The 26,342-nt window shown below is 34.4% G+C and overlaps 1 protein-coding gene across 10 annotated transcripts in view; it reads left to right on the forward strand.

The window, feature by feature from the left end:
• The window catches only part of magi2a (membrane associated guanylate kinase, WW and PDZ domain containing 2a), a 239,346-nt gene that overhangs the window by 158,507 nt on the left and 54,497 nt on the right, over positions 1 to 26,342 (forward strand). For 6 of the 10 annotated variants that reach the window (XR_004342637.1, XM_032589210.1, XM_032589208.1 and 3 more), the window contains 4 exons: positions 17,790 to 17,847; positions 19,488 to 19,609; positions 22,788 to 23,084; positions 24,440 to 24,622. Coding sequence is in view for 9 of the 10 variants with exons in the window: in XM_032589210.1 (XP_032445101.1) it covers positions 17,790 to 17,847; positions 19,488 to 19,609; positions 22,788 to 23,084; positions 24,440 to 24,622 (660 nt within the window). In the remaining variant the exon portion in view is untranslated. The remainder of the gene's footprint in view (positions 1 to 17,789; positions 17,848 to 19,487; positions 19,610 to 22,787; positions 23,085 to 24,439; positions 24,623 to 26,342) is intronic. The other 4 variants (XM_032589215.1, XM_032589213.1, XM_032589216.1 and 1 more) reach the window with 2 other exon arrangements.

Below are 26,342 nucleotides of genomic sequence, written 5' to 3' on the forward strand. Positions count from 1 at the left end.
TTATCTCCAGCACTTCCGACCCAATTTTCACACTCAAAACGCTCAAATACTGAAGATATTACTAATGTTTGAGAGAACCGCTTTTGATCACACGAAGTGTTTCATCAGGTTAGATTTTCCCATGTGAAAAAAATGAATTTAAAGTCTTACATTGGACAAAAAAAAACTCTTCCACACATTTGTAATTGTTGTTTTATTTGTATTATGCACAAATAATACAAAAGACATTTAAGAAAAACTGTAAAATCACAAAATTCTTGTAAAACAGTAAATGTAATTTTAAATGGTTTAAAAAGTTGCAATTATATTTTTAATCCCGATTTGAAAGCATCAACACTTTTTTAATCAGAAGTGATACACTGAAAAAAGGAGACAAGTGATTCAACTTTAAAAAATAACTTCTAATTGAGTTTATCTTAGTGTATTAAGTTTATTATGTTGTCATGATGAACAGACATAAATAAATTAAGTTTTAGTATATTTAACAAATTAAGTTGGATCTCCACTGTGTTTTTTCAGTGTACTGTAGTAACTAGTTACATTTATTTATATTACATTATTTGAGCAACGTTTTGGGGAAGAAAAAAACTTTTAAGAGTAGTTTTACTAAACTGTAATGTTTACTTTTACTTGAGTAATATGTAGATTGAAACTTGAGTAACTAAATATTTTGTTAGCAAGCTAAAGGTTTTAAGGTAGCTAAAAATGCAGCTTCAAAGTAAATATTTAGTTAGCAAGCTAAATATTCAGATTGAAAGAAATATTTAACTTCAAACTGAAGTTAAATAATTAGCTTGCTAGCAAAATATTTATAGAGTAAAATATTACTCCATATATTTATGGAGTTAAATATTAGCTTGCAAACTAAAATTGTAGCTTAGAACTAAATATTTAGCTTACAAACTAAATATTTAGTTATCTAGCTACCTAGCTTATGTTTTTAGTGCGCTAAATATGTAGTTTCAAACTAAATCTTTAGTTAGGAAGCTAAATATTCAGATTGAAGTTCAATATTTAACTAGAAAGCTAATATATTTGGTATTTAGCAAACCAAATATTTAGCTTCAAACTAAATATTTCAATTGTAGCAAAATTTTTGGCTTAATAACTAAATATTTCTGTATCTAACAAAAATTTAGTCTGAAGCTAAATATTTGGCTTGCTAACTCAGTAATAGCAAACAAGTCAAATATTTAACTTCACTCTAAATAATTTGCTAAAAGCTAAATATTTAACTTGGTGACCAAACATTTAACTTCTAGCTAAATATTTAGCTTGCTAACTACAAGCTACACTGAATACTTAGCTTATTCAGCTTGCTAACTAAATGTTTAATTTGGAACTTTGTCACTGATAAATTAACGAATAACATGGTGAAAATATGACTTTGAAAAATGAACCCCAGCTGAGATTATTGCTGTTAGTTTTAGACCATAATTTTTAAAAAGGCCCCCCATTAATTAGTCATTTAATGAGCGGCAGGTGTGAACTTGAGAAGGCTGAATGCTGAAGCAAGTTTTATTAAAATTAGTTTGGATAAATTTACTAAATGTTACAATATTTCACACATTCTTTTGTTATTTTCAGTTGAATTGTTCAAAATAAGCATCAAAACACAAGTGAAACAACATTCAAGATGCTTTACCATGGTCACATTTTCCCATAACACACCTTTAATGTCCTCTCTATTTCTCTACAATGTTATGTAATAAGCCAAAAGCCTGCACAGCCTGGTGGCACCAGCCACCCCTGGGAGCTTAGCTCAGTTTTGGGTAAAAAAGCTACCTCTGTAAGTTTAGTATTGATTGGTGGGAAGGTGTGAGTGTGTGTGCCTGTAGGCGTGAGTGTGTGTGTGCTGTAGCTATGCACCGATAAGCACTAAGAGGATCGCAGGGTGGAGTCTCTGGGGTGTGACGAGCCAACAGGCTGAAAGCAGAAGAGTGAAACTGCATAAAATGACTTTTTATGGCAAAGATGTGCAGCAGTGAATACAGAAGTCAACTTTTATCTGACTTCTTTTATCAGAAAGTAAAATGATGAGCCTGATCCATTTGATTTCATTCCAATTGAGAGATCTGTGACTAATTCATCCTTCACCGTCTTAGTTCATAGACGTCATTGTAGATTTAAGAATAATAAAACGCTTACAGTTCACTTTAAATTGGACAATTGGATTCAAGTTGGGGGATTTTTATTGAAAAAAATATTTAAACCAGTTAAACTCCTCTGTTTTATGATAAGCTAACATTTTTACACAGTGCATATCTTTGCTTTTACTCACTTTGTTTTTTTTCTTTGTTTTCCTCTATTTAGCTGTTATTTTAGCGACTAAACAGCCAATGTTGAGAAAGAATAATGTTTAAACCAACATTTTCTTCCAGAGAAGCTAGACATTTGTCTTGTTCAGTAGTTTTCATGTCTTCTGAAGGTTTTTATTTCATTTTCAGTCCAGTCCTTCACGACAGTAATATATCCTGCTGGGTTTTTAGGAGCATCCAGGTCACCTCCCTAGAGTTTTTAATGTATAGTTATGCAGGAGAATCCACAGTCTTGGTAACGGTCAACCTTTGAAATTGTATACGATTTGCTGTCACTCCACACACTAAAATGTTTGGCAGGTTTATTTGTTACAATTCTGGGTAGATTTGTTTTATATTTATCATTTAGAAGTATCTCTGTTAGAAAGTAGAGTTTCAGACAATCTTAAAGTGGAACTAAAAGCGTAACTCTGACAAATTTTTAAAACTTTCACCAAAAGTGGGCGGAGCCTAATAAAATTGGGGCGTGGTCAAGTGAGGGGCTATACTCCCCATTGAGAGAGCACAACTTTGCTATCTTAGTGAGTTTGTTGCGATATTTAGCAGCTTTTAAAATCTTTCTCGCATTTCTTTTGGGTTGTTTTCAAAAACAACAAATCTACACTGCAAAAACAAAGAAATCTAAGTGTTTCTGTCTAGTTTCTAGTTCAACTTCTGTACACTTGAAGTAAGACACAACTAACATACATAGAATTTAGGAGCCTTTTATACAGTAGTACATAATTCCTTAATATTGATTTAAAAAGTACTTGTTCCATTCGCAGATTATTTCACTTGTAGCAAAACATTTTTTCCATGATATTAGTGAAATAATTTACCAATGGAACTAGTACTTTTTCATCAATATAAAGGAATTATCTACTCAAGACAAGCTCCTATATTTTGCTGAAAAGTTACTTTGTGCATCTGTCTGAGTGAGATCAAGTTCATACAAAAATGTCACATTTTTCAAAGTAACAAAAGATAACTCCTAATTTATACAACTAACTGAAAAAAAAAGCTGATTTGCAGGTTTTGTTGCTCTTGGAGTTCATGGAGTTCCACAGAGTCGTATCCTTGGTCCCATTTTATTTCTACCTTAGTGGTTGAAATCTTTTCATCTATATATCATCTTTACATTTATTTATTTGAAAGAGACAACCTCAATAATGGACACAAGTAAAAGATGAAGATTTAAATATGCTACAGTTAGCATTAGAGCTAATCCTTTAACATATCTCCTATAAATACTATGTTGATGATATTAAACTTTTTACTACTTTTAAAAGAAGTGTATTCCAATGTGAAAATTTTACTGAAATGTGAAGTGTTTCTAATTGAATGAGTCTGCAGCAACTGCCTTTTTATGTTAAAACATCAAAATTTAAATTAACTTCAGTTGGTAAATCACATTTAAAGTTGTGTCGTCTTCCATATATGTACATACTTCCTGATTTTTAGTGTGTCTGAATGAAAAAAAAAATGCTTTTGAGGGTTTTTTTAAAATTAATATCCACCTTTAAAAACAACAAAGAAATTAATTGAGCTGTTTGGAGCTTCACATTCAAGAAATATGCTTTTACTACATGAAGGTAAGCTCTGATATCACCTGCCAGATGAAAGTCTGTGCAGTGAAAATTAGAATGTTCTGTATTTCACATGAACTGCAGCACCTGAAGTAAACGTTGTCACCTTTGGTTTAGAGAACAACTCGTTCTCTGTTATGTTTGAAGTCAGCTGCGACCCAAACACCAGATCCTGTCAAAACGCTGAGCGATGACGTACGACGGGTTTATTTTGTTTCAGAGCAACATCTTCTCCAGTGAAGGCAGAGCGGTTGATATCACAGCCGCCTTTTAGTTGCATAATTCACTATATAAATCCCTTACTGCCTCTCTGCCTTTATGTTTTCTCACCTCCTCTTTCTACCTCCAGATCTATCTTTGTCCTCCTCTCCCGTCTCTCTGTTTTTTTTGTTTTGGAAGTAAAGAAGTAGGACAGACTCTTTAATTTCCTTTTTTTTCTCTTTCTGTTATAGCAAATATTTGTTGGCTGGGTGAAAAGAAACGCAAGAACTGCTTGTTTCTTTTTCTCCTAAAGTAAGCAAACATTAGGAGAAAGTATTTTTATGTTACAGCCACAAACTCTACTATGTATTTTAAGTGGAATATACATAAGACTAATGCAAAGTACTGCTTTGTTACACAATCTGAAGGAGGGGTGACCAAAGTTTGGCCTTCTGGCCATTGGCGGCTCATTCTAATATTTCCTTGCTGCCTCTGAACATGGTGGTTGGTTCAGATGAAGCCTTTTTATTTTTATTTATGGTAACATGATTACACATTAAAATCTTACAATAGAAAATATTCTCTCTGATGTATATTAGGCTCATTCTGTAGGATTTTATGCTCATTTTGTTGGATTTTTGTATTTATTCTGTAAATTTAACACTTAATTTCTAGTGTCTGAAATTGTTCTTGAGACAAACGAAACATAATTTTTCAGAAGACAAAAAGTTAAGTTGTGTAAATTATAGACTGGCCACTAAAAAAGTATAAAGTCAGAATTCTGACTTTTTTCAAAATTCAAACTTTAATCTTAGAATTTTGATTTTTTTTTTTTCTCAAAGTTCTGAATTTTTTTCTAAATTCCAACTTTTTTTCTCAGAAAATCTCAGAAAATCACTTTCACAGTCATAAAGAAGCTCAAATATTACAAATTTCTTCTGGCACGTGTTTCTAAATTGGCACCACAAAATCAGCAATAATTTAAAAATAATTTAAATAATTTATACAATTTTAAGAAGCACTTACTGAATGCAGACATAGCTATTTATTATTGTTTTAACAGATTAATAACTTTAAAAAAATATATTATGGAACAACCAGCCCTTTAAGATCATTCTTGGTCTTGATGTGACCCAAAAAGGAAATTAGTTTGTTCCCTTGTTGTACACAAACAAACTGGAGTTCGATTAAAGCGAACAAAACAACAGTTGATGGTCATGCATCTTTAGATTCTCTAAATTTCTCTAATTATTTCTGGTTAAAAACCGATTCATTCATTCCCACTGTTGCCACATGCTTGCTGAGTTTAAGAGACAGCTACAAAGTTTCTGATCTGATTCAATCAGCTAAGAAAAAGTTAAAAGTTTTATAAATTAAAGACTGAATTTCATTCTGTTTTTAAAGCTAAGATGAAATTCATCTAAAAAAAAAAGAAAAAACAATCAGGATTTGATTAAACCCTTAGGAATACATATAAAATACGGTGAAGTTTTCCGAGCCACTGCAGGAAGGTGAATTCCAGCTGATAAATAATCTGCCAGATTGTTTATCCTCGTTTCTGCAGAAGGTTAGCGCGTTCAGCGGCGTGAATGAACACTGACGGGGAGCGGGATTATAACTCCGGTGATGCTCAGGTTTGAAGGATGTTAATCGTATTACAGAGCTGCTTTGTCTTTCGCTTCCACGAATCCCCCGCAGACATCGCGCGTCTGCATATAGAGCGGCTTGTAATTACATTCTGATCATGTGTAGGGGAGAAGTTATTAACCGTCTCACACCGACAAACGTTGGGCTCACACTTTCTTCTTCTTTGTTCTCTCCTGGGGAAACAGCAGAGCTTGTGTTAAACCCTTTTTTCTGTCTCTTCTCTGAACTGCTCTGTGTTTATTTCCCTTTAATACTTGCATCTTGGGCTGCAAGTAACGATTATTTTAGTATTTGATTACTTAATCAATAAGTTAGATGATTAATCGATTAATCGGATAAAAAATTTTACTCATTCTGCAGACTTTTCATTTTATTAACCAATAATCCGATAAACATCTTGCTGCCTAAAATGCAATAACAGATCATTCCTTTAGTGAACAGTTGGTCAGTTGTAGACTGAGAACCTTTTGCATCGATCAATCAATAATTGGATAGCAAAAGATGCTTAATATAACATTATTATTACTATTTTTAGACAAAGGTTCTTTTTTTATATCCTAAATTCAAAATGTATAAATATTTTTATATAGTTTTGGTTTAATTACTGCTCTGTGTGTTGTTCTTTCAGCATATTGTTGATGATCGCTTCAGTAATCAATTGATTAATCGTTTTAACCTTAAACAAAATCAAAAGATGTAAATACATTTGGGTTAGGGTTAGGCTTTTTAAACTAAAATTTTACCTTTTGTGCCTAAAATACAAAAACGTTCACCAAAGGAATGACACAAAAGTGTTTTCATTAACTGATTAATTGAATAGCATAGACGTTTTGGTTTGATTACTGCTCTCTGTGTTGCTCTTTCAGCAAATGGCCTTTTTCTGGTCTGTATACTCCAGTTAACAATTAATCAATTACAAAATTAGTTGACGACTATTTCAATTAGTCATGATTAATCACGATTAATCATTTCAGCCACAATCCGTATGTCCAGAAATGTTGCAAAATTGCACTTCTGCAGCGTTTCCTAATTTTTCACCATTACTGTAGCTTCTTAAAAATGAAAATTCATCCCTCAGATTGATTTTTAATAGACATGAGATTGATACATCCAGGAAAATCTCCATCTCTTCTACCAACTCAGACTTTTCTCAGCCGATTCTGATTGATTCCTCGGTCGTCTCTCCTTTTTTACTTGGAACGCTGGAAGTTTTTTAGGGGACACAGCGTGCGTGTGCAGTCCTACAGGTGAGTTATTATAGACGTAGAGACGCGGCGCCCTCCTTCACCTTGAGGTTCCTGCGTCAGTCGGTTCGGAGCGGCGTAGAGGGGAGGTGCGGGCGTTGCTGTCTGCGACATGATTGATGCGTGTATTTTGAGAGCCTCCCCAGCAGAGCATGCCTGGGGCCTGGAGATTGGAGCAGGAATCCGTGTGTGTGTGAAATTAGCTGTCAGTGCTACTTGATACCAGTCAGTTTTCTTTCTCTTGGGTTAACCGTGTTGTTAAAATTTCAATAAATGTCTAAATCACTGCAAAGTTTTCCAGCAGTCTTCAACCTCCTGCTTTTAAACATTTAATAATAACATCGACGTTTCTGGATTTTAGTTGTCGCCTTGAACAAAAGCCAAATAACTAAAGAATATGTTGCCTTCTGGAATTACATTTATGCCTGATCATGTAAATTTAAATATATATATATATATATATATATTGAAAATATTTTCATTATAATTTTCTCATGTATGAAAGCTGAAATGATACGTGTTCTTATTTTTAAATTTAGGGTTTGTATTCCTAAATGCCTGTTTGAGGTATAAAACTGACAGTTTTGCATGTTTGTAATAAGTTATGAAACAAATATTAAAATATTGTGAGCATGTTTTGGTATGTTTTTCAATTTTTAGAACTACCACAAATCAGGAAAGCAGGAATTAACAAATGCCTCAAGTTAGTTAACAAAAACATTAAATTCATGCATGGAAATCTCTCATTTAGCGGGAAGAAACCTCCAGCAGAACCAGAATCGAAGTACCTTGAATACATACTGAATACACAATAAATTAAAATAATCCACATTTGGTGGTAAAATAAAGCTTAAGCAATATTTTAATAGTGAACATCTACAAATGTTATGACTCAAAAAAAATCTGAGAGTAAATATTCCTCTTTTGTAACTGGGAAACAGGCATTTAAGGGTTAATTTAGTTCTGATATGGTGTGGTAAAGTTTTTTGTTATGTTTTTTCGTGATATTTGTAAGTCATTGAAGCAGTTGATTTAATTTTGTTTGTGTCTTAAGGAACACCATTATGTCTTTTTTTTTTTTTTTTGTGATGTTCGTAAATGATTTTCATTGTAATGTTTGAAGAGTTTGACTCCAGGATCCTTAAATATACAAATAAATTAGACGGTACTCCATTTTTGCTGTTGTGCACTGCAAAAACACAAAATCTTACCAAGTATTCTTGGTCTAGTTTCTGGTATGATTAGCTTAGCACTCTTGAAATAAGACAAAACTAACTCAAAATTAACTTTTCAGCTAGATATAGGAGTTTCGTTTAAGTCAGTAACTCCTTAATAAAAGTACTAGTTCCTCTGGCAGACTGTTTCACTTTTAACAAGACATTTTTTCCATGTTATAAGTGAAACAATAAGTACTTTTAATCTCAATTTTAAGAAATTATTGACTTAAAACAAGTTGAAAAAAAAATTGTAACTCTTTTTTCTTATTTAACTATATTTGTACCAAAAATACTGTTTTTACAGTGTAGCTGCATTATTGAATAAGATTTGTGCAATTCGAAGCTAAAACAGCCCATCATACTACCACCACCATGCTTTAAAGTTGATTTCTCATCAGATTAACTTGACTGTTGTTGAATAGCTCAATATTTTCCATCTGTGATGTTAAAACTCTGAATTTTATGTCAATGCTGCCTAAAATGACTGTGATTGTTTAAATCAATGCATATAACTTGATTCATTTTAAATTTATTGTCTGAATAATACTCAAATACAAGGTTTTTTATTACTACCATACATTAGATCAATATTTAATCACTATACTTTAGTTATATATCACTATAAGTCCTTAAAGAGACAAAAATAAAAGGTGTTAGTAAATTAACAAGGTGAAAGTTTTCTTATTGGACAGATTTTTATACAAACTGTTTATCCACAGCCGTAAAAGTGAAGATATTTTCATAGTCAGCTGTGACACAGTTCAGTGCATCTCTTTATGCGCCTGGAACATCGAGATAAACTAGAAGCTTACAAAAACAAAATCTGTTTTTCTTCTTTTGTTCTTAATCTGCCACCTGACACGCGTTAAGTCAGAAACCTGTGAGACTTTCCAGCGCCGTGAATACGACGACGCTGATTTCCCAGAACGCCTTGCAGGAAAAACAAAGCTCTGAACACAAGTCACATCCGACAGAATCACAACAACTTTAAAATTTCTTTGATTCTTTTCACAATTTGGCCGCATTTAATCGCCTTGGCTGTGTGGAAAGACACTGTTTCCATGGGAACCGGCTGTTTACACACTTTTTCTGCTCCTGTTAAGAGTCGTACCGTGTGACTTTTTTTTTTTTTTTTTTTAAACAAACGCTGGTTTATGAGTTTGTCCAACTGAATGACTTAAAAGCAAAAGGTCATTCTTTTGTTCACAAAGAATTTCTGATGAATTTATCAGCATCAAAGATTCTGTTGTGGATCAATAATTTTCTCATTAACCAGATATTTTCTTACAAAGATCTAAAGAGTACATATCCTGGAAAAAGATCAGGGCCAAACAAAAATATAAACAAATAAAATTCTGACTTTTCTTCAAAATCCTGACTTTTTTCTCAGGATTTTGACTTTAAATTCCACATTTTGACTTTAATTTCTGAATTTTTATTTTTTTCTCAGAATTCCAACTTTTTCTTTGAATTCAGATTTTTTTCCCTAAGAATTGTGATTTTTCTCCTAAAAATGTGACTTTAGGAGAAAAGTCACATTGTGCACAAAGTCACAATTCTAACTTTGTGCTCAAAATTCTGAATTTCGGGGCGTGCCGTGGTGGCGTAGTGGTCAGCGCGACCCATATTTGGAGGCCTTGAGTCCTCGAAGTGGCCATCGCGGGTTCGACTCCCGGACCCGACGATATTTGCCGCATGTCTTCCCCTCTTCTTCCCCGTTTCCTGTCAGCCCACTGTCATTTAAGGGACACTAGAGCCCACAAAAGACCCCTTGGAGGGGTAAAAAATAAATAAATTTTGAATTTCATTTGATAATTTAGATTTTTTTTTTCCCCACTCATAATTCTGACATTTTTTTCTCAGAATTTTGACCTTAAATTCCATATTCTTACTTTAATTTCAGAATTTGTATTTTTTTCTGAAAATTCTGACTTTTTTGTTGACTTTTGATTCTAAATTCCAAATTTTTACTTTAATTTCAATATCTTACTTTAATTTCAGATTTTTTTTTTCTTTTCTCAGAGTTCTGGCTTTAGTCTCAAAACTCTGACTTTCTTTTAAATTAGATTTTTTTCCCCCTCAGAATCAAAATAGTTTAAATTATTTATGCACCATCAGGCAAATCTTGTCTTAAAACCTAAATCTACCAAACAGTGTGGATAAAGTGAAGCTTTCCAAATCCTGTAATAAGGAAGAAAGAGTTTTGTAAATATTTTCATACACTAACAACATAATTGAAAAATGTTTTATTTATTTGGATTTTGACATATGATGACACGGAATTATAATTTAAATTCTGAGAAAATAAAGTCATAATCCGGCTTATGAATAGTTAAAATCTGGCAATACTTAAGATTTCTGCTCTGTTGTGGTGACTGAGTGATCCAGTAATTGACTTTTCTGTAATCCAGACGTGAAAAGTTGGAAAATCTTTGGTTAGACCAAAAGAATAGGATGAATTTCTCACATATTCCAGCATATTGGAAACACAAAACAGAACACAGAGGACCAATGAAGCTAATGTTTCCACTTTTCGTCCTTCTCTGTTAATGCATTGCTACATTTCTTGGCCGATTATCCCCAGGTTTCCAGATGAAGGCAGAATAAATCAGTCGGTGAGCTGCTGCGTTTTGGGCTCGGTGCTTTTTAAACCACCTCTTTATTCTCAGCCCTGTTCACCCCTTCAGTCAAACTGAAGGCGTTAAATTGGCGGCAGGTGAGGTTTTCTCTGCCGGGTCATTTTCATCCGTCAGCAAACTCAGTGAGGTTCAGAGAATATCACATCTGACAGGGCCGAGAGCGTCGCTCAAAGCGCTCAGCATCTCTCTTAACTCTGCTTTTCATTATAACCAACAGGCTTTCATCTCAAAATATGAAGACATTCCTCATTTATTTGTTCTTGAGTTCCTTAAACTAGAAGTAATTATTATCTTGGTCTACAATAATTCACTTAAGAGTGATGTCTTTATACTACATGTGGTGGTATCTCATCCTAAAGCCTTAAATGTGACCTATTGCACTTCCTTAAACAGGTTATGGCCTATACAAAACATATTCTTTACATTTTTCTGTAAAATCATTCTTAGATCATGAGATTTTAGTCTGTTCAGTTCAACATTTACTCAATGTTTACACTTTCATATGCACAATTATACAGCTGTACATCTTTGAAAAGCAGAAGTGGAGCCTCCTGCACAACCTCCTGCAACAAGTGGTATCTGGATAGTAAATCAACAACAAAACACTTTTTTTCTTTTTTTTTCCCTGTCCAGCAGCCATTGTACAGCGGTAAAACCAGCTGACCAAACATGTCGGAGCTCCGCTTGGTTGCTAGGTAATGGAGCATTGCCCGTAGAATGTAACTCAATTGGCAAGTTTTTGAAACGGCTTATTTTCCAGACGCCAAAATAGTTTTTTAAGCACTTAGGCTGTTTTTAGAAACAGAAGAGACCAAAATAGAAGCATAAAAACATGTGAAATGTGAAGTTTGCCTCGTAAGTTCCCTTTAAACACTTCTAAAACAGAAATTACCTGTGAATGATTGTAAAATAAAAGAGTACATCTTTCTGCAAACACCAGGCTTTCATTATTTTGAGGATGGCGGCAGATTAATTCCCAAAAGATCAGGCTAAATTAATTTCTCCCTGTAGTATTTGCAAATAATACCCTTACTTTAACCAGTGAGATGTGCACAGCTGCAGTTTTTATTATCGCCAGATTAATTTTGTTGTATGAAATACATCACATTATTTATTTTTAACTCAGTGGTGTTTGTTGTTCACTCTAAGGCAGCTGAATTATTCCCAGCTCTTTATATTAAAAGCAATCAGCTAAAAAAATGAGGAGGATGTTGTTAAAAATCCACAGGAAAGACGATGTTTAGTGGGAATTTATGCAAATGAAGGAGTCATAAAGGCATAAAAACAAAGTTATATAAATCTAAGTCAACTATCACCATCCTGGCCTCTGTTATTGAAAAATAAAACTCTAATGAAAACATTTAAATAAGTGGACCTGCAGAAAGGAAATGGCAGAAATGAAAAGTGTAAATCTGATATTTTAACAAGATAAAATAAGGATGACCTGCAGTAACCAATAGAAGTAAAACCTGCATAAAAATGTCTTTAAAATAAATTCCTGTTACTACAGGGGTTTTTTTTAAAGGAAAATAAGGCCTTGAAGAGTAGAGAAACCTAAAGTCAGCAGCTGAGAGAAGATCCCGTTAAAATTACAGATAATACACTGCAAAAACACAAAATCTTACCAAGTGGTTTCGGTCGAGTTTCCAGTGTAAATATCTTTGTTTTCTCTTTTTTCTACTAAACTAAATTACTGGTAACTTTCAGCAAGAATAGGGGCCTTATTTTAAGCAATAATTCCTTAATATTGATTTTAAAAATACTAGTTCCACTGGTAGATTTCACTTACAACATGGGTGTCCAAAAGTGCGGCGCATGGCCCTTTTGTGGCCCTTTCCCTGATTTTGTGTGGCCCCATACTATAATTAAAGTAGTAAATTTCTGCCAAAAAGATTTTCTAGAAAAATAAGAAATTTTGCTAGAAATTTTTGTTTTTATTTTTAGTTTAAGATTAGAAATTTTCTACAAAATCTTTTGGAAATTTCAGAATTTCAAATGTTGATTGAAATTTTTTCTAGAAAAAGATCAAACAAAAAAAATTCTGAGTTTTTGGTGGAAAATTATTCCTTTTATTCTATCTACCTTGAATCTAATACACAATCGTAAAAATCGCTTTTGAGTTTTGGATCTTTAATTTTATAAGTAAAATTAAAAGTAACATTTCTCACTTATGAGTGAAATAATCTGGCAGTAGAACTTGTATTTTTACATCTATATTAAGGAATTATTGACTTTAAACAAGCTCCTTTATCTTGCTGAAGTTACTTGTTAGTTTTGTCTTATTTTATGTCTACTAAGATATTTGCACTAGAAAATAGACAGAAATACTTGGTAGATTTTGTGTGTTTGCAGTGTTCAGAGCTCAACTGACTAGATTTTTGCCTGTGTTGGCAAGAATAATTTCCCACTGATCCTTCCAGAGTAAAGTTCTTCTCCTGCATGAATTGAATTCAAAGGTGCACCAACCAGCGAGATGTGACTCGAATTTTGGTGACTAAGGAAAGGTCTGCAGGCAGTGAAAATGTTTCAGTTCAACGTCTTTGCTTTTCAAATCGGGAAGAAATGAAGAAAGACCCTGCAGACTCTGAAGGCTGCGTGGTTTGTCACACTCGAGTCCAAATTAGGAAAAGGAGAATAAAAATCTTTGAGCATGCAGCTCAACTTCAAAGACGGTCTCTCTCGGAGTCCATTTATTACGGGGAAATGTGAAGGAAAGATTGAGGAGGAGGAGGGGATGGTACAACGCCTCCTAGTGGCAGGAAAATGTCCACAGGTTGAACGTTTTAACTTGACTAGAAATTTTCCGCAGGGACCATCTTAAAAATTACTTCAAATTCTGGTTTTAAACATAATGTCAGACAAAAATATAATCCTCCAGTTGCTAGCACAAACACTGTAACGTCCTTTTGAATAACTAAACTAATTTCACTCCTGAAACAATAAATACACTTTTTATTCCCTCTCAAGTTAAATATTTAAACTAAAGTGGTTCACGATGCTTCAATCTTGGTTTTTCATTCTCTGCTACCTGAAAAAGAAAACTGGTTCTGTTTTAAGAACTGCTCTGAAACATTTGGAGTATTATTAGTATAAACAATTATTATTATTAATAATAATCAAGAAAACTCTGAGCATCCTCACTATGAAACTGTTATACAACAACAGAGTGTCTTCAGTCAGAGGCTTTAATAGGAGTGCTGTAAGACATACTGCTACATCCATTAGCATCGTCAACAACTCTTTGAAGACGCATTTCGTTTCTAATTTGGATTTATAAAGAATGTTTGAATTATTTTTGATAATTTTCAATGTGCTCTATTGAAAAAAACTTAACAAAAAGATGAACACTTCAAAAACACAAAATCTTACCAAGTAAACTTTGGTTTAGTTTGTAGTCCAAATACATTAGTTCACCTGAAATAAGACAAAACTAACATAAAAACAATTTTACAGCGAGATATAGCAACTTGGATTAAATAAACAATTTCTTAATATTGGTGAAATAGTTCTAGTTCCATTCGTAATGTGACATTTTTCCCATAACTTAAACAATATGCCTGTGGAACTATTACTTTTCTATCAATATTTATGATTTATTGACTTAAAAACAGCTGAAAAGTTACTTATTTCAAGTGTACACTAGAAAATAGACCAAAAATACTTAAGATTTTGTGATTTTGCAGAGAATTTTCTGCGATTAATTAGATTTTTTTATATATGTCGCTCTTTAATGCGACCAAATGCATTTCTTGCCCTGTATTGTCTTATTTCATATATTTTAACTTGTTTGACTAGAGAAATAATACATTTATGTTCCAGAAACCCATCTTTATAAACCTTATCTTGGTAACTTGGTAAATATTAATTTATTCAAGCCATATTTGATCAAAAACCTTAGCATATGCTTTTACTCTGTCATTCGTTTATTGATTCTATTCACAGGTTTATTTAGATTTTTTTTTGTTGAGTTTCAAATGCTTGTTAACCCATTCCTACAATTTTGCAAATCTTGTAAACTTTAATCAACATCTTTAAACATTTACCAACACTTCCCCGTCTTCTTCTCCCTTTCAGCATTCCGAAATTGTACCCAATTATTTTAGCAGCTTATTAAAACAAACATATCAAAGAAGTGAGAATAGAAATGAAGTCGTAACAAACCGCAGACTCTTTAAAGGCCGTGTCGTGTCTCTCTGCTGCTGAAATTCGAGCCATTTGTGGCTCCCTGCTGTTTCCTGTGGACGTTTGGATGGATAAGCGTTTCATTAGAAAGCCGCTGAGCTGCATGACATCCCTTTGATCTGCTGCTCTCGTGTGTGTGTGTCCCACATGTGAATGATATTGTGTGGAAGGACTTCCATGTGCACATGTATGTCGCGGCCTGTAAACGGTGAAAACAGTTATTAATATTTAATAACTGGAGATGAGTATTTAGTGAATAAAATAGTGAAAAATTCAAGTGATTTTTGACTAACTGTGGGTTATTCAGGGGGCTCAGGTGGTTAAAAGGTGTTTTTCTGCTTTTCTTTGTTGTTATTAAACTTACTTTATCAGATTTGGTCAGATGTTTTTAATTACGGTAACTAACAATTGGTGTTACTGTTCCACCACCTGAGTTGTGTAAAATTCACTGTATCTGGTCACTGTGTCTATAAAACCATTTAAGATCCTGAAATAGGCCGACTAATCATTTTTGGTTAATGTTTTACGGGTCATTAAAAATTCAGCTAAACTGCCATTGACCCGTTTGTTTATTTGGTGTTTTTGACACATTTTTAAAAAACCAATCTTGAGGGGATTGTTAATATCATTTGTATGATTTGGTCTGTATACAGTTGTATGATGTCCATTTGTTTTTTTATTTAAGTTTTCCTTTGATTTTTGACATTTAAAGCAAGTTTGTTGTCTCCCAAAACTTTGAAAACTCCTGAATTTTTGTGTTCTGATTGCATGATGAATCGCATATTAAACCTTAAAGGGAACCTATTATGCTTAAAATAAAACAACTAGCCATTTTTGCCAATAAAATAGTGTATTTTGGGTGTTTGTAATTATGATCCATTTCGAAAACTTCCGGAATGTAAAGCTACAAATCAGCAGGCTCTGCCCAGCTCGTTACCTAGCAACCCCAGGGGAATTCCGCCCGTTACCTAGCAACCCAAGCTGAGCTCCCGCAGTTTTGACCAGCTGGTTCTTTAAGTTAAAATTAGAAAGCACTTTATTTATCCCAAAGACAAATTAAATGTTTATTGTAACTCAAATTCTTCAAAGACTTAGTGTAGATGGTTATAGTTGTTGTTGCAGCCATTTTCACATGTGAGTGAAAACGTTGGCTAAGCAACAGCTTATTTGGATTTAAAGTGACAAGAGATTCAAAGTTGGTTGAACTAAGCAGACTAAAAATTCTTTAAGGATTATTTGTGCAAAAAATGTAATGAACATGTTTCGTATCGCCCATAGACCTACACCAACCTGTACAGGTCACCTTTAACTAAGTTGGTTTCCAACTTGTAACTCATTTTCTACACGTTATGATTGCTGTCGCGTGGAGGAAGCATTGTGGAACAGTGGTGATCATGTTGAATTTGGATGCTCAGCCTGTCTTTGGCTGCATTTACACTGAGCCTGTTGCTGTCATGGAAACCAAATTCATTTGAGTTGTCACTTGTCTTAGAAGTCTCCTGTCATCAGATTCTAGGCGTAAAATATAAATAACGAAGACATGCAGGAAAAAGATGCTACGGATAACAGATGGCTTTCCCATAGTTGGGCACATTGGGTTCCGGTTTGTAGCTTTCAAAGTCCACTGTTTGAAAAAATATCATGATGATGGTGATTTTTATCCATATGTTAATCAACTTTTTTTTTTTTAAAGCAGCAGTTGTCAAAGGGAAGTGCAAATCTAACGGCTTTCATGTACAGTTCATAGCTGCAACCCGTTTTCAGTCTTGGAGTTTGTTAACTTTTCCGCAGAAGCTGTAAATATTCTCCAGTTTATGCCTTGAGGATTAAATACCCTCAGGTTTTGTGCCTGTCCAGAAACTCTTGTGACTCTTTTCAAAGTTCCCCCATCAAAATACAAGATTTGCAACCCAGAGGAGATGCAGGACGTAAATAATTTATGGGTTTAAATTCAGCCACCATCAATATTAGGAGCGTTTTCTGTTTAGAGATGCATTTGATGAACAGCATAAAAGAGCCACTGGCCTCTTTAAATCAATGAATGCAACATGTTGAGGCTCTATTTTTATTATTATTGATCTTCACAGTCCCAATCCATGAATAATTGGTGTGCATTTTGTATTTTTAAGAAACTATTTTAAAATATGAGAAATCAGTTGGTTTTATTAGAAACGGATCAGCCTTATCTATTGAAAAATCAACCTGATGGAGGACAGGGTGTCAGCAGATCCTTACTTTTTTTTTTTTTTTTTTATATCCTTAAATGTACAAAAGAAATTAAGGCGTTTAAATGTCTTAAATTAATTTTAATAAATGTAAGTTGACCTTAAATACATTAACCACAGGTCTTAAGACTGTATTTAACCTCATATATTTAATGTAGCTTATTTTCTTTCAAGGAAAAGTTTGAGTCACAAGCATCATCATCATCATTTGATGATGATGATCATCATACTACCACAATGTAAAATATGACATTTTACTTTTGTACATTTCTGTCACAAGGTCTTAAACTTCATTCATAATGGTCGTAAAAAGCATTAAATTTGTATTTTTGTCAGATATTTTAGAAAAGGATTTTGTATATTTATGAGTTTTAGTTTAAAATTGATTAGAATTTATTCAAAAATATTTACCAGTCCAGCTTCAAGTCAAATGTCTCTTTATTAAAACAATGTAGTATTTCTCTATGTTCAGTCAATATGATGATATGTGATAATAGAATGAACAAAAACCTTCATTATTGTTTACTCTGTGCTGTGTGTTTTCTCCCCAGAGCTTCCTTACGGCTGGGAGAAAATCGATGACCCCATTTACGGCAGCTACTACGTCGAGTAAGTTTAGTGCATCTTTAATATTGTCTTTGATTTTCCTGCGTAGCTTGTTGGTGCAGTATTAATCATGTTTATTATGAGCAGTTCACAGTAGGAAATTCTCCATTTATGCTCCTGCAGGCTTTGAAGGAAGTTTATTAGCCAGTCTGTGCATTGGTTTTTCTATTAGCCTGTGTCTGATACGGTCTTGGTGCTTGTATTTATTAATAGATGAACTCAGGAGCAAGAATTTGCATTCGTGTGTCTCAGACTAACTGCTGCAGTGGTCTCTCCTCGCTGTTACGGGGTTTCATTCTTTACAGCTTCGATATTTTTTGGAAAATCACAAGAATGTACCTGGGTTAAATTTAAAAACACAACAAAAACAATAACAAAATGTCACCTTTACATACTTCACCTCATTATTGTTTTGTTTTGTCGTAATCTAAAAGACACTGCACGCTTCTTTAACTCAAAGCATCATAAAACTATTACATAATGGGGCGTTCATTAAAAGTTAAGTAGAGAGGAGATGAATTGTGCCTGTGTGTGTGTTGGCACACAATAAAGTCTCATAAAGTCAGGGAAATATTTAATGATGACTTACCCCATGCTGGCAAATTACACTACTTGTAGTCAACAATTTAAACTAAATTTAAAGTTTCCTTGATTATTATCAAGTAATTTGATGGATTGAATATTGAAAAAGCCCAGAATCAATTGCTTCGTTTTTACATCTGCAAAACTGTTCTACAACTATTACAAAATGACTACCAGCCTTTTAATTAATCATTATAGCAATATACAGCTTATAGTTTATCACACAGTGTTATCATGAGTAAGCACACAATACAGATGGGCAAGTAAACTGTGATCGCATAGTGGTATTTAACATGAATTTAATCATGAATCTACTGTACATAACTAATCTCATTTTTAACATAAATAACAATTAATATGTATTTTTGGAAGTGTATGTTAGTACGTTTTAAAATAAAACGTACTAACATACATAAATAAATGAACCTAAACAAACTACTGAGCAAATAGCTCCCAATAAACAGTTGACAGCAGTTAATAGTTGTAAAATTAAACAACTATTAATAACTATTAATAATTACTATTGAGCTAAAATGCTCAATAGTAATTATAACAGTTAAAAAATATATACGAAACATGGCACAATTACACATGAAATGTGTGTAATTACATTTGTCCATATGAAATATATGAAAAAATATAATACTTGTAAAGAAAACAAAAGTACTGATCCTAACCATGCCACGGTTACCAACGACAACAGAAAAAGGGGAGGAGCTGGCAGTTACTGGTTACTACGGTAACGACCAACCGCCAAGAGCAGCAGACCAGAACTAAACACAACTAAATAAATAAATGTCAGGAGAAAATAATATTTTGATTAAACAAAATGACTTTGGAGAGTAAATAAACCTAATTAGACAAAGTTCACGTTACCTTGCTACATATGAATATACAGTATATATTATACATTTGGTGCGATAAAAGTCTTAAATTTTCATTTTCATAATCGATAAGTTCTCAGAAGTCTTAGTTTTGATTTGGTGAAACCCTGATTGACGCCCAGAGGGACGCAGTGAAATCTGAATTATATCCTTCTTTCTTTTCTTTTATCGTTCTAGTCATATAAATAGAAGAACCCAGTTTGAGAACCCGGTTCTGGAGGCGAAGAGAAGACTCCAGCAGCAGCAGCAGATGCAAAGTCAGGGTCTGTCCTCACTGCCCCTTCCCGCTATCTACAGAGGTAAGACTATAGAGATTATGTTAATTCTAAAATGTAACATATTTATGCAATTAAAGCCAGTATTCTAAGTATTCAGAGTCCCACCTGTGGATTTATTTAAGCTAAGACCTCAATTTCACCATTTCCTTGTGTGGTGTCATCAGAAAACTTCCAAATGCCTGAAGGAGCCGTTCCTCTGCTCAAATAATTATTAGCAAGTATAAACATCAAATATTCAGCAAACATTTTGTTCAGGAAGGAGGAAGGTTCTGTGTCCCGGAGTTGAACATGTTTTTGTGCAAAACATGCAACTCAACTGGGACTGAAACGATTAGTCGTGATTAATCGATTATTAAAATAATTATTAGCTAGAGTTTACACTCTAAAAAAAGACATTTGCTGAAGACAAACATACCAAGAGCAGTAATTAAGCTAAAAATGTATTTTTAAGTTTTAAAAAAATCCTTTGTTTGTGAATATCTTCTACTCAAAACTAAACTAATCATTAGTTGCTGCCCAAAACTCAGCTCAAAAAGGCAGTTCCACCAAATGCTGAGGAAATATATGAAAATGTCTCGTTTTAAAGACAGTAATGAAAAAATCTATTTTATGATTCTGGCATTTAGCAAGCAGAAAGTATACCTGCAAATGTTTGCTCTGATTTAACATCACACAGAGAAATGAAGCACATCTCTCTTTTTATGCAGTTAAAATCTGGTTTCAACTGTTACAAAGACATGCAATCATCTGATTTTTATTACAAAATCTTACCTTTCAAAGACTGAATTTTGTTGTCCTTGCATTTCTAAAGGTCTCTTATTCATTTGTTTGAATGTTATTGACTTTTGAGCTTTCCTTTTAGCATTACAGTGCCATTTTATGCACACTTATCATTGGCATTTGGGTTTATAATGATTTATTTTCCTCTTTTTCTGGAGTGCAATGGTTATGCAATATATTTTTAAATGCAATACATTTAAAAATATATATGTTATGTATTTTCTCTAATCCACACAGACTCAAGTAAATGCATAAACATATACAATTGCCCTCACTAATTCTGGTTGGATTTGTCGTATCAGAATTGGTAGAGTTTAAATGAATTGGTCCCATTTTCCTCTTTTGAACCCACAGATTCTCAGTATAGTTAAAGGTCAAAGCTTTTAAAAAGCATTTAGACATTTGCCATTTTCATTTTTAATTATTTATGCACCTTTGCGTTCTCTGTGATCTTTAAACACACAACTGTGTCCAAGTTTTAACCAATTAGCTGTTTATTTCTTATTCTATCAGCTTCTCTGATGCATTAATAACACTAGAAGCCCCGCAGAATGATGCATAAGTGGAACAGTTTTCTTGTAAGCTTGTTTATTTTTCTGTTCAAATTGCAGTTTTTAGTGTTTTTAATTGTAACAAAGTTGTCTCTGATGTTCAAAATAAACCGTCCTCTTCAAATTGAAGGAGATGTACGACAGCATATTAGGGCCACTGTAGATTAAAAAAAAATGAAAGGAGCAGTATATTTCCATCAAAAACTCTGAAATTTTGAAATTAATCTCAGAAATCTTTTTGGTTTCTGAGCTTGAAATGTCTAAAATTTGCTAGAAAGACCTAAGACATTTTCTAGAAAAAAGCTTGGAAATATGTGTAAGTAAAAACTTGAAAAAATGCTTTAAAAAATCAGAAAAGTAAAAAACAAATTAGAAAACACGTTTGTAATTTAGGTTATGCTATATTTTCTGCCTTTTTTTTTTCTTTTAAAAATCTTTTGTTTTGTTATTCTTTTTCTCCGTCCGTCATAGACATGTGTTGGGATTAGGGATTTAAACAATTAATATACTTATAATTATCGACTAATGATTTACTAGATTAAAATTATTTCCATAACGTTCGTTTACGCCTCATTATGGTGTTGTAGTTTGGCCGCCAACCAGAAGAGGGCGCCGCCGCAAAGAGGGCGCCGCCGCAAAGATGGCGGCGGGGATATATCAGAAAGGGAAAAATAAACAGTCCAGAGTCCTGTGTGGGATGGAAAATTAACTTTATTAGGTTTTGTTTTGAAATATAAATACTCTACAAGCTCCTTAAGTTGTTTTGAAATATAGACACTCGGCAAGGTCCTTTAGTTTCACCTTAATGGCGCTCATTTAGCCGAGCTGCATGACGGAGCAGTGACAACTCTTCATTTAGAAATGATTGATGTGCTACGAAGGAGAAGACAAGAAAAACAGTAAAAACATGGCGCCGATAAGCAAGGTTGGTTTTAAGGCTTTTGTGAGGTTGGAGCAAAATTTTAACATTCTTTAACATACACAGACTTCTGTATGAACATCTCTCTGTTCATGGGGAATTAAGTGTTCAACGTATTATTTTCATCTTTTATTTTTCTACTCAGCAACTTATGAAGTTCTTGGTTATGTTTTATAAATACGTTTAAGTTTAATAATATGAGAAAATAAATTTTCTGTTTATTCAGAAAGTATTTAATACAGCTGACAAAAAATAATGTTAAAATTTTACGTTTTTTTTAAACATTTAAAAACATCAACGTAAAAATTTAGCCCTTTTATTTTATGAAAAGACCTCAGCCCTCTTAATACAAGAGAAAATTCAGATTTTATGGAAGTGCCCGATAAGGTTAATCAGCTTTACATTAACTTATTAATTGAAAACTTTCATCCCTATATTGGGAGTTGTATGAATCAATAGTTAGGTTTATTTATTGATTGATTTTTTCCTTAACATTCCAGTTGTTTCTGTGTGTTTATACAATTTTTATATTTACTGAGATATAATTACTTGTTTTATTTAATTATTTGACATGCCTTAGAGAGTTGCTATTTTTTAAATTTTGTGTTTTCTTTCGTGTACAATGACAATAAAAGGAATTTTGATTCTAAAAGCAATATGTACACCTAAAACTGCTCGTTTACCACAGCTTTTAGTGGTTGGATCAGATCAACTGTCCCTGCTTGAAGTGAATCGTTCAAACTGCATCTAACTCAACTTGTTGGTTTAATTGTGACTCGATTCTCTCCATCTGTTATTTCCCAGCGGTAGGAAGTACTGGACTGTGGAAGTGTAGGTTTGTTTCTGTGATAGTGCACCACTCCAAACTACCTGTGTCCAGTCCAGTGAGGCTCTCTCTCCTCTTTACTTCCCCCCTTCCTCTTCCTCTTTTCTCACACTTTAATGCCAGCAGAGGATGCCAGCCCCAGCGCCACCCTCCCCAGACGCCCTTGCGCACAGGTCGGCTCGGCGCCCGAGCGCTGCCACAGCCTCGGCGACCTGTCCCGCTCCCCGAAAACCAGTCGCCGGGCTCCCTCGTACGCCACCTCCTCTTCCGCCGAAGTGTCTCCGCTCCGGAGCGTTCTGACTCGGCGGATGAACACGTGCACTCATAGGCAGCGGCATCCGCAGCCCCTTTACGCCTCTGCCTGCACCGTTCTGCTCGAGCAGCCCGTGTGCAGCCCCTATTCCCTGTGGCACATCGTCAGTAAGTAGGCCAAGTAGGAAGGAAAAAGCGGCTGACTGTCATTCTTATGGCTGCCTGCGCTCATGACTTACTGTACGCATGCAAAGCTTTTCCCTTGAGGCCGTTTTGGGGATTTGTGCAATGACTGTGCACTATGACTTGTTTTATCTCCGTACATAAGCAAACATAGTGAGGGTAATCGCTCACTAAATCTGGACCAGTGACGACAAACAAAGGATGTAAACTCTCCTGATTTAGTTTCCGAGGTGGAAAGACGTAGGACTTGCTTAAGTGTGACTAATCCTGTTGGCTGAGATCCGCTCATAACTACTCAAGGCGCTCCTCTAAAAAAATTCTCCCACTTTTCCTTAAAACTCCCGGAGCATCTTCCTGTGGAACTGATTCCCTGCTGAGAGCATGTTTTCTGCTGGACCCATGAACTGCACCACTGCTGCACTCTGCACACCCTCTGCCCCATCGTGCACTCCTGATCAAAGTTTGAAGACCAGTTGAAAAATGGCAAGAATTCACTACCTTCTACATTTTGCACTGCTGGATGTTAAGACGGTTCTAAGTAGAGCTTTACAATGCAAAAAGAAGAAATGGAAGACAAAAAAAAATCTGAGTAAGCATTTTATTGTAAACAACCTTTAAGTGGACCTTTAATCTGAAATTCATGTTTTTATACTTCCTTTTAGGTCTCTACTTCTTGTAGAAACAACCCAAGTGCTTAAAGAAAAACACCCAGAAAGTTTCTGCAGGAAGTTGGAAGTTTTTTGGTGTCTGGAAAATGAGCCATTTCAAAAACCTTCAGAATGTAACGTCGTTTTGTATTTCCTTTTGGGTTTCTTGTGCTTCTATAAACAACCCAAATGCTTAAAAAAACCACCCAGGTGATTTTTGGCAGTAAGCCAATACTTTTTGGTGTTTAGAAAATGAGCTGTTTCGATTTTCACTTGTGAGTGTAAACGTTAATTTGGGGGGAAGGGCATGGCTCTACTTAGAACATTTTTAAAAATCCAAAACTGCAAAATATAAATTTTTGAAATATTTCAATTGCGCTTAAGATTTTGTTCAGGAGTGCATCAGGTTTGAAGGAGAGCGATTCAGTGATGGTCACGTTTGAGTGGATTTTTGCATCTGGAGTAAGAATTGCTAAACCTCACCTGCATCTATCGGCACCACGGCCCAACCTGTGTCCAGCTATGCTATCCTGCCAGTTTCCCTTCCTAGTGGACAAGCTTCCCCCCTCATGCCTCTACCCTCTGAGCCCCACCCTGCTCCAGCTTTGAGGTTCTTTCAGTGTCTGGGGAAAAAAAATTAAACTGAGGGTTATATTTAAACAGGTTATCGCTTTTGTTTGTTTTCACTTTTAGAGAAGCCCCTGTTCACCCGAGACCCGACTCAGCTGAAAGGCAGCTTCCTGTCCACGGCGCTCCAAAAGAGCAACATGGGGTTCGGCTTCACCATCATCGGTGGGGATGAGCCCGATGAGTTCCTCCAGGTCAAAAGCGTTATTCCTGATGGACCCGCCGCAGCCGATGGCAAGATGGCCACAGGTAAGCCCCAGGAACGGCTGATGCACTGTCTGAAACAGAGCTAAACTGAGCCCCCATCGCTATCTAATTTAGCAATTGATTAATGGTTAACTGGAGTATACAGACTCTAAAAAAGGTAATTTCCTGAAAAAAACATACAGCAGTAATAAAGCCAACATTTTTCAAAAAAAAAAAATACAATTTGCATTTGAGATTTTATAAAATTATCTGTAAACTCCTCATGTGCCACAGTTTTAGCTTCCTCTGGTTTAAATTATGCTAAAAACAAACCCCCCACCTTTTGCTATCAAGTTATTAATCAGTTAATCCAAAAAGTAATCAACAAATTAGTGTTGCAATTTATTGATGCCAAGTCAAGCAGAAAAAATTTACTTTTCACATGTTGATGTCAAATTTCACAAAATGAATGCTGTTAATGCCTGTTAGGCACAAAAATGGAAAGTTTTTAATTTAAAAAATGAATTGAATAGTTTATTTCCATCTTTCAATGTGTTTGTAATATTGTATAAAAATGATTAAGTGAGAAATTTGCATTACATGCCAGACTTTTAAATCAAATTAATTGTCTGAATAATATATTAATTGATTAATCATCAGAATAATAGATTAATTGATAATTATTTGGAACCCTAATATGGATTTAAAATATTTTCTCAGTTTCTGAGAATACTGTTTAAGTCTAGAGCTGGTTCATCTTAAAACTTGCACTGGCAAAAGCTTTGTATGTGGATATATGCACATGCCTGGGAACCAACTGTGCATTTTTGTTCTTCCATTAATCATGGAACAGACTGAGTCCTACAGCTCTTGGTCATGGCCACATAGGGGAACAAACTGCTGTACACTGAGATGATCCATCTGCACTAAAGGTCAAGGGATGTATAGTAGTCAGCCTGTACTGTGATGTATATTGTGGAGCAAATAATCTAATTTTGGACGTTATTCATCACATTGACTCTAAAAACATTGATCGAAAGTTACGTGTCCTCTTTAAAACTTTGACCTCTTGCAGATTTTGAAAAATTCATGTCATTGCTTTAGCATAAATGCCCCAACCAGCCCTGTTTTTACTGACTTATAGGTTCACTGGTGAAAAATACATCCCTAGTTGACTAATAAAGCTTGTCTTTTCAGTCTGTTTCTGTACTTCTACTCTATTTTAGAATTCCCTTCTCTTGTTTTATGTATTATTTTCCCCAAAATAGCTAACAGTTACTCCTCTTCGATCCCTTCAGCTCATCTTCATCTGTGCCTCACCAGCCTTGCTCCATCCCCCTCTTCAGACTGAGTGTCCTACTTCTACAGTTACAGAGCAGGCACAATCACAGAAACTCAGAGAAACCCAGGCCTGGGAGGGGTGTGAAATTTGCAATTTTGGGTTGAAGGTTCTTGCCTCTTTTTGGATTCGACCCCTCTTGGGCGTCTTTGTCATGCATTTCCACTATAGAGCACAGTATGGACCTTAGTGGCTTAATGCTTAGATTTAATACTATAGTAGCCTATTGGTATTTTTTACGTTTATTGTTTTATTTATTTGTTCAACATAGTTTTACATTTACGCCCCTTAGGGTCAAGATTTATATAAATTAGTGGGTCTAACAAGTTGCTACAAACTGTGGAGCCTAATTACTGTCTCTTATTCAGCACCAAAGGGGTTGTTTCTGCTGAGCTACATCCTTATCCAGTCACCACAGTGTCTGTTTTAAAAGGATAAAACCTT

Source organism: Xiphophorus hellerii, chromosome 17, assembly GCF_003331165.1.
Source record: "Xiphophorus hellerii strain 12219 chromosome 17, Xiphophorus_hellerii-4.1, whole genome shotgun sequence".
NCBI classification, from domain to species: domain Eukaryota; kingdom Metazoa; phylum Chordata; class Actinopteri; order Cyprinodontiformes; family Poeciliidae; genus Xiphophorus; species Xiphophorus hellerii.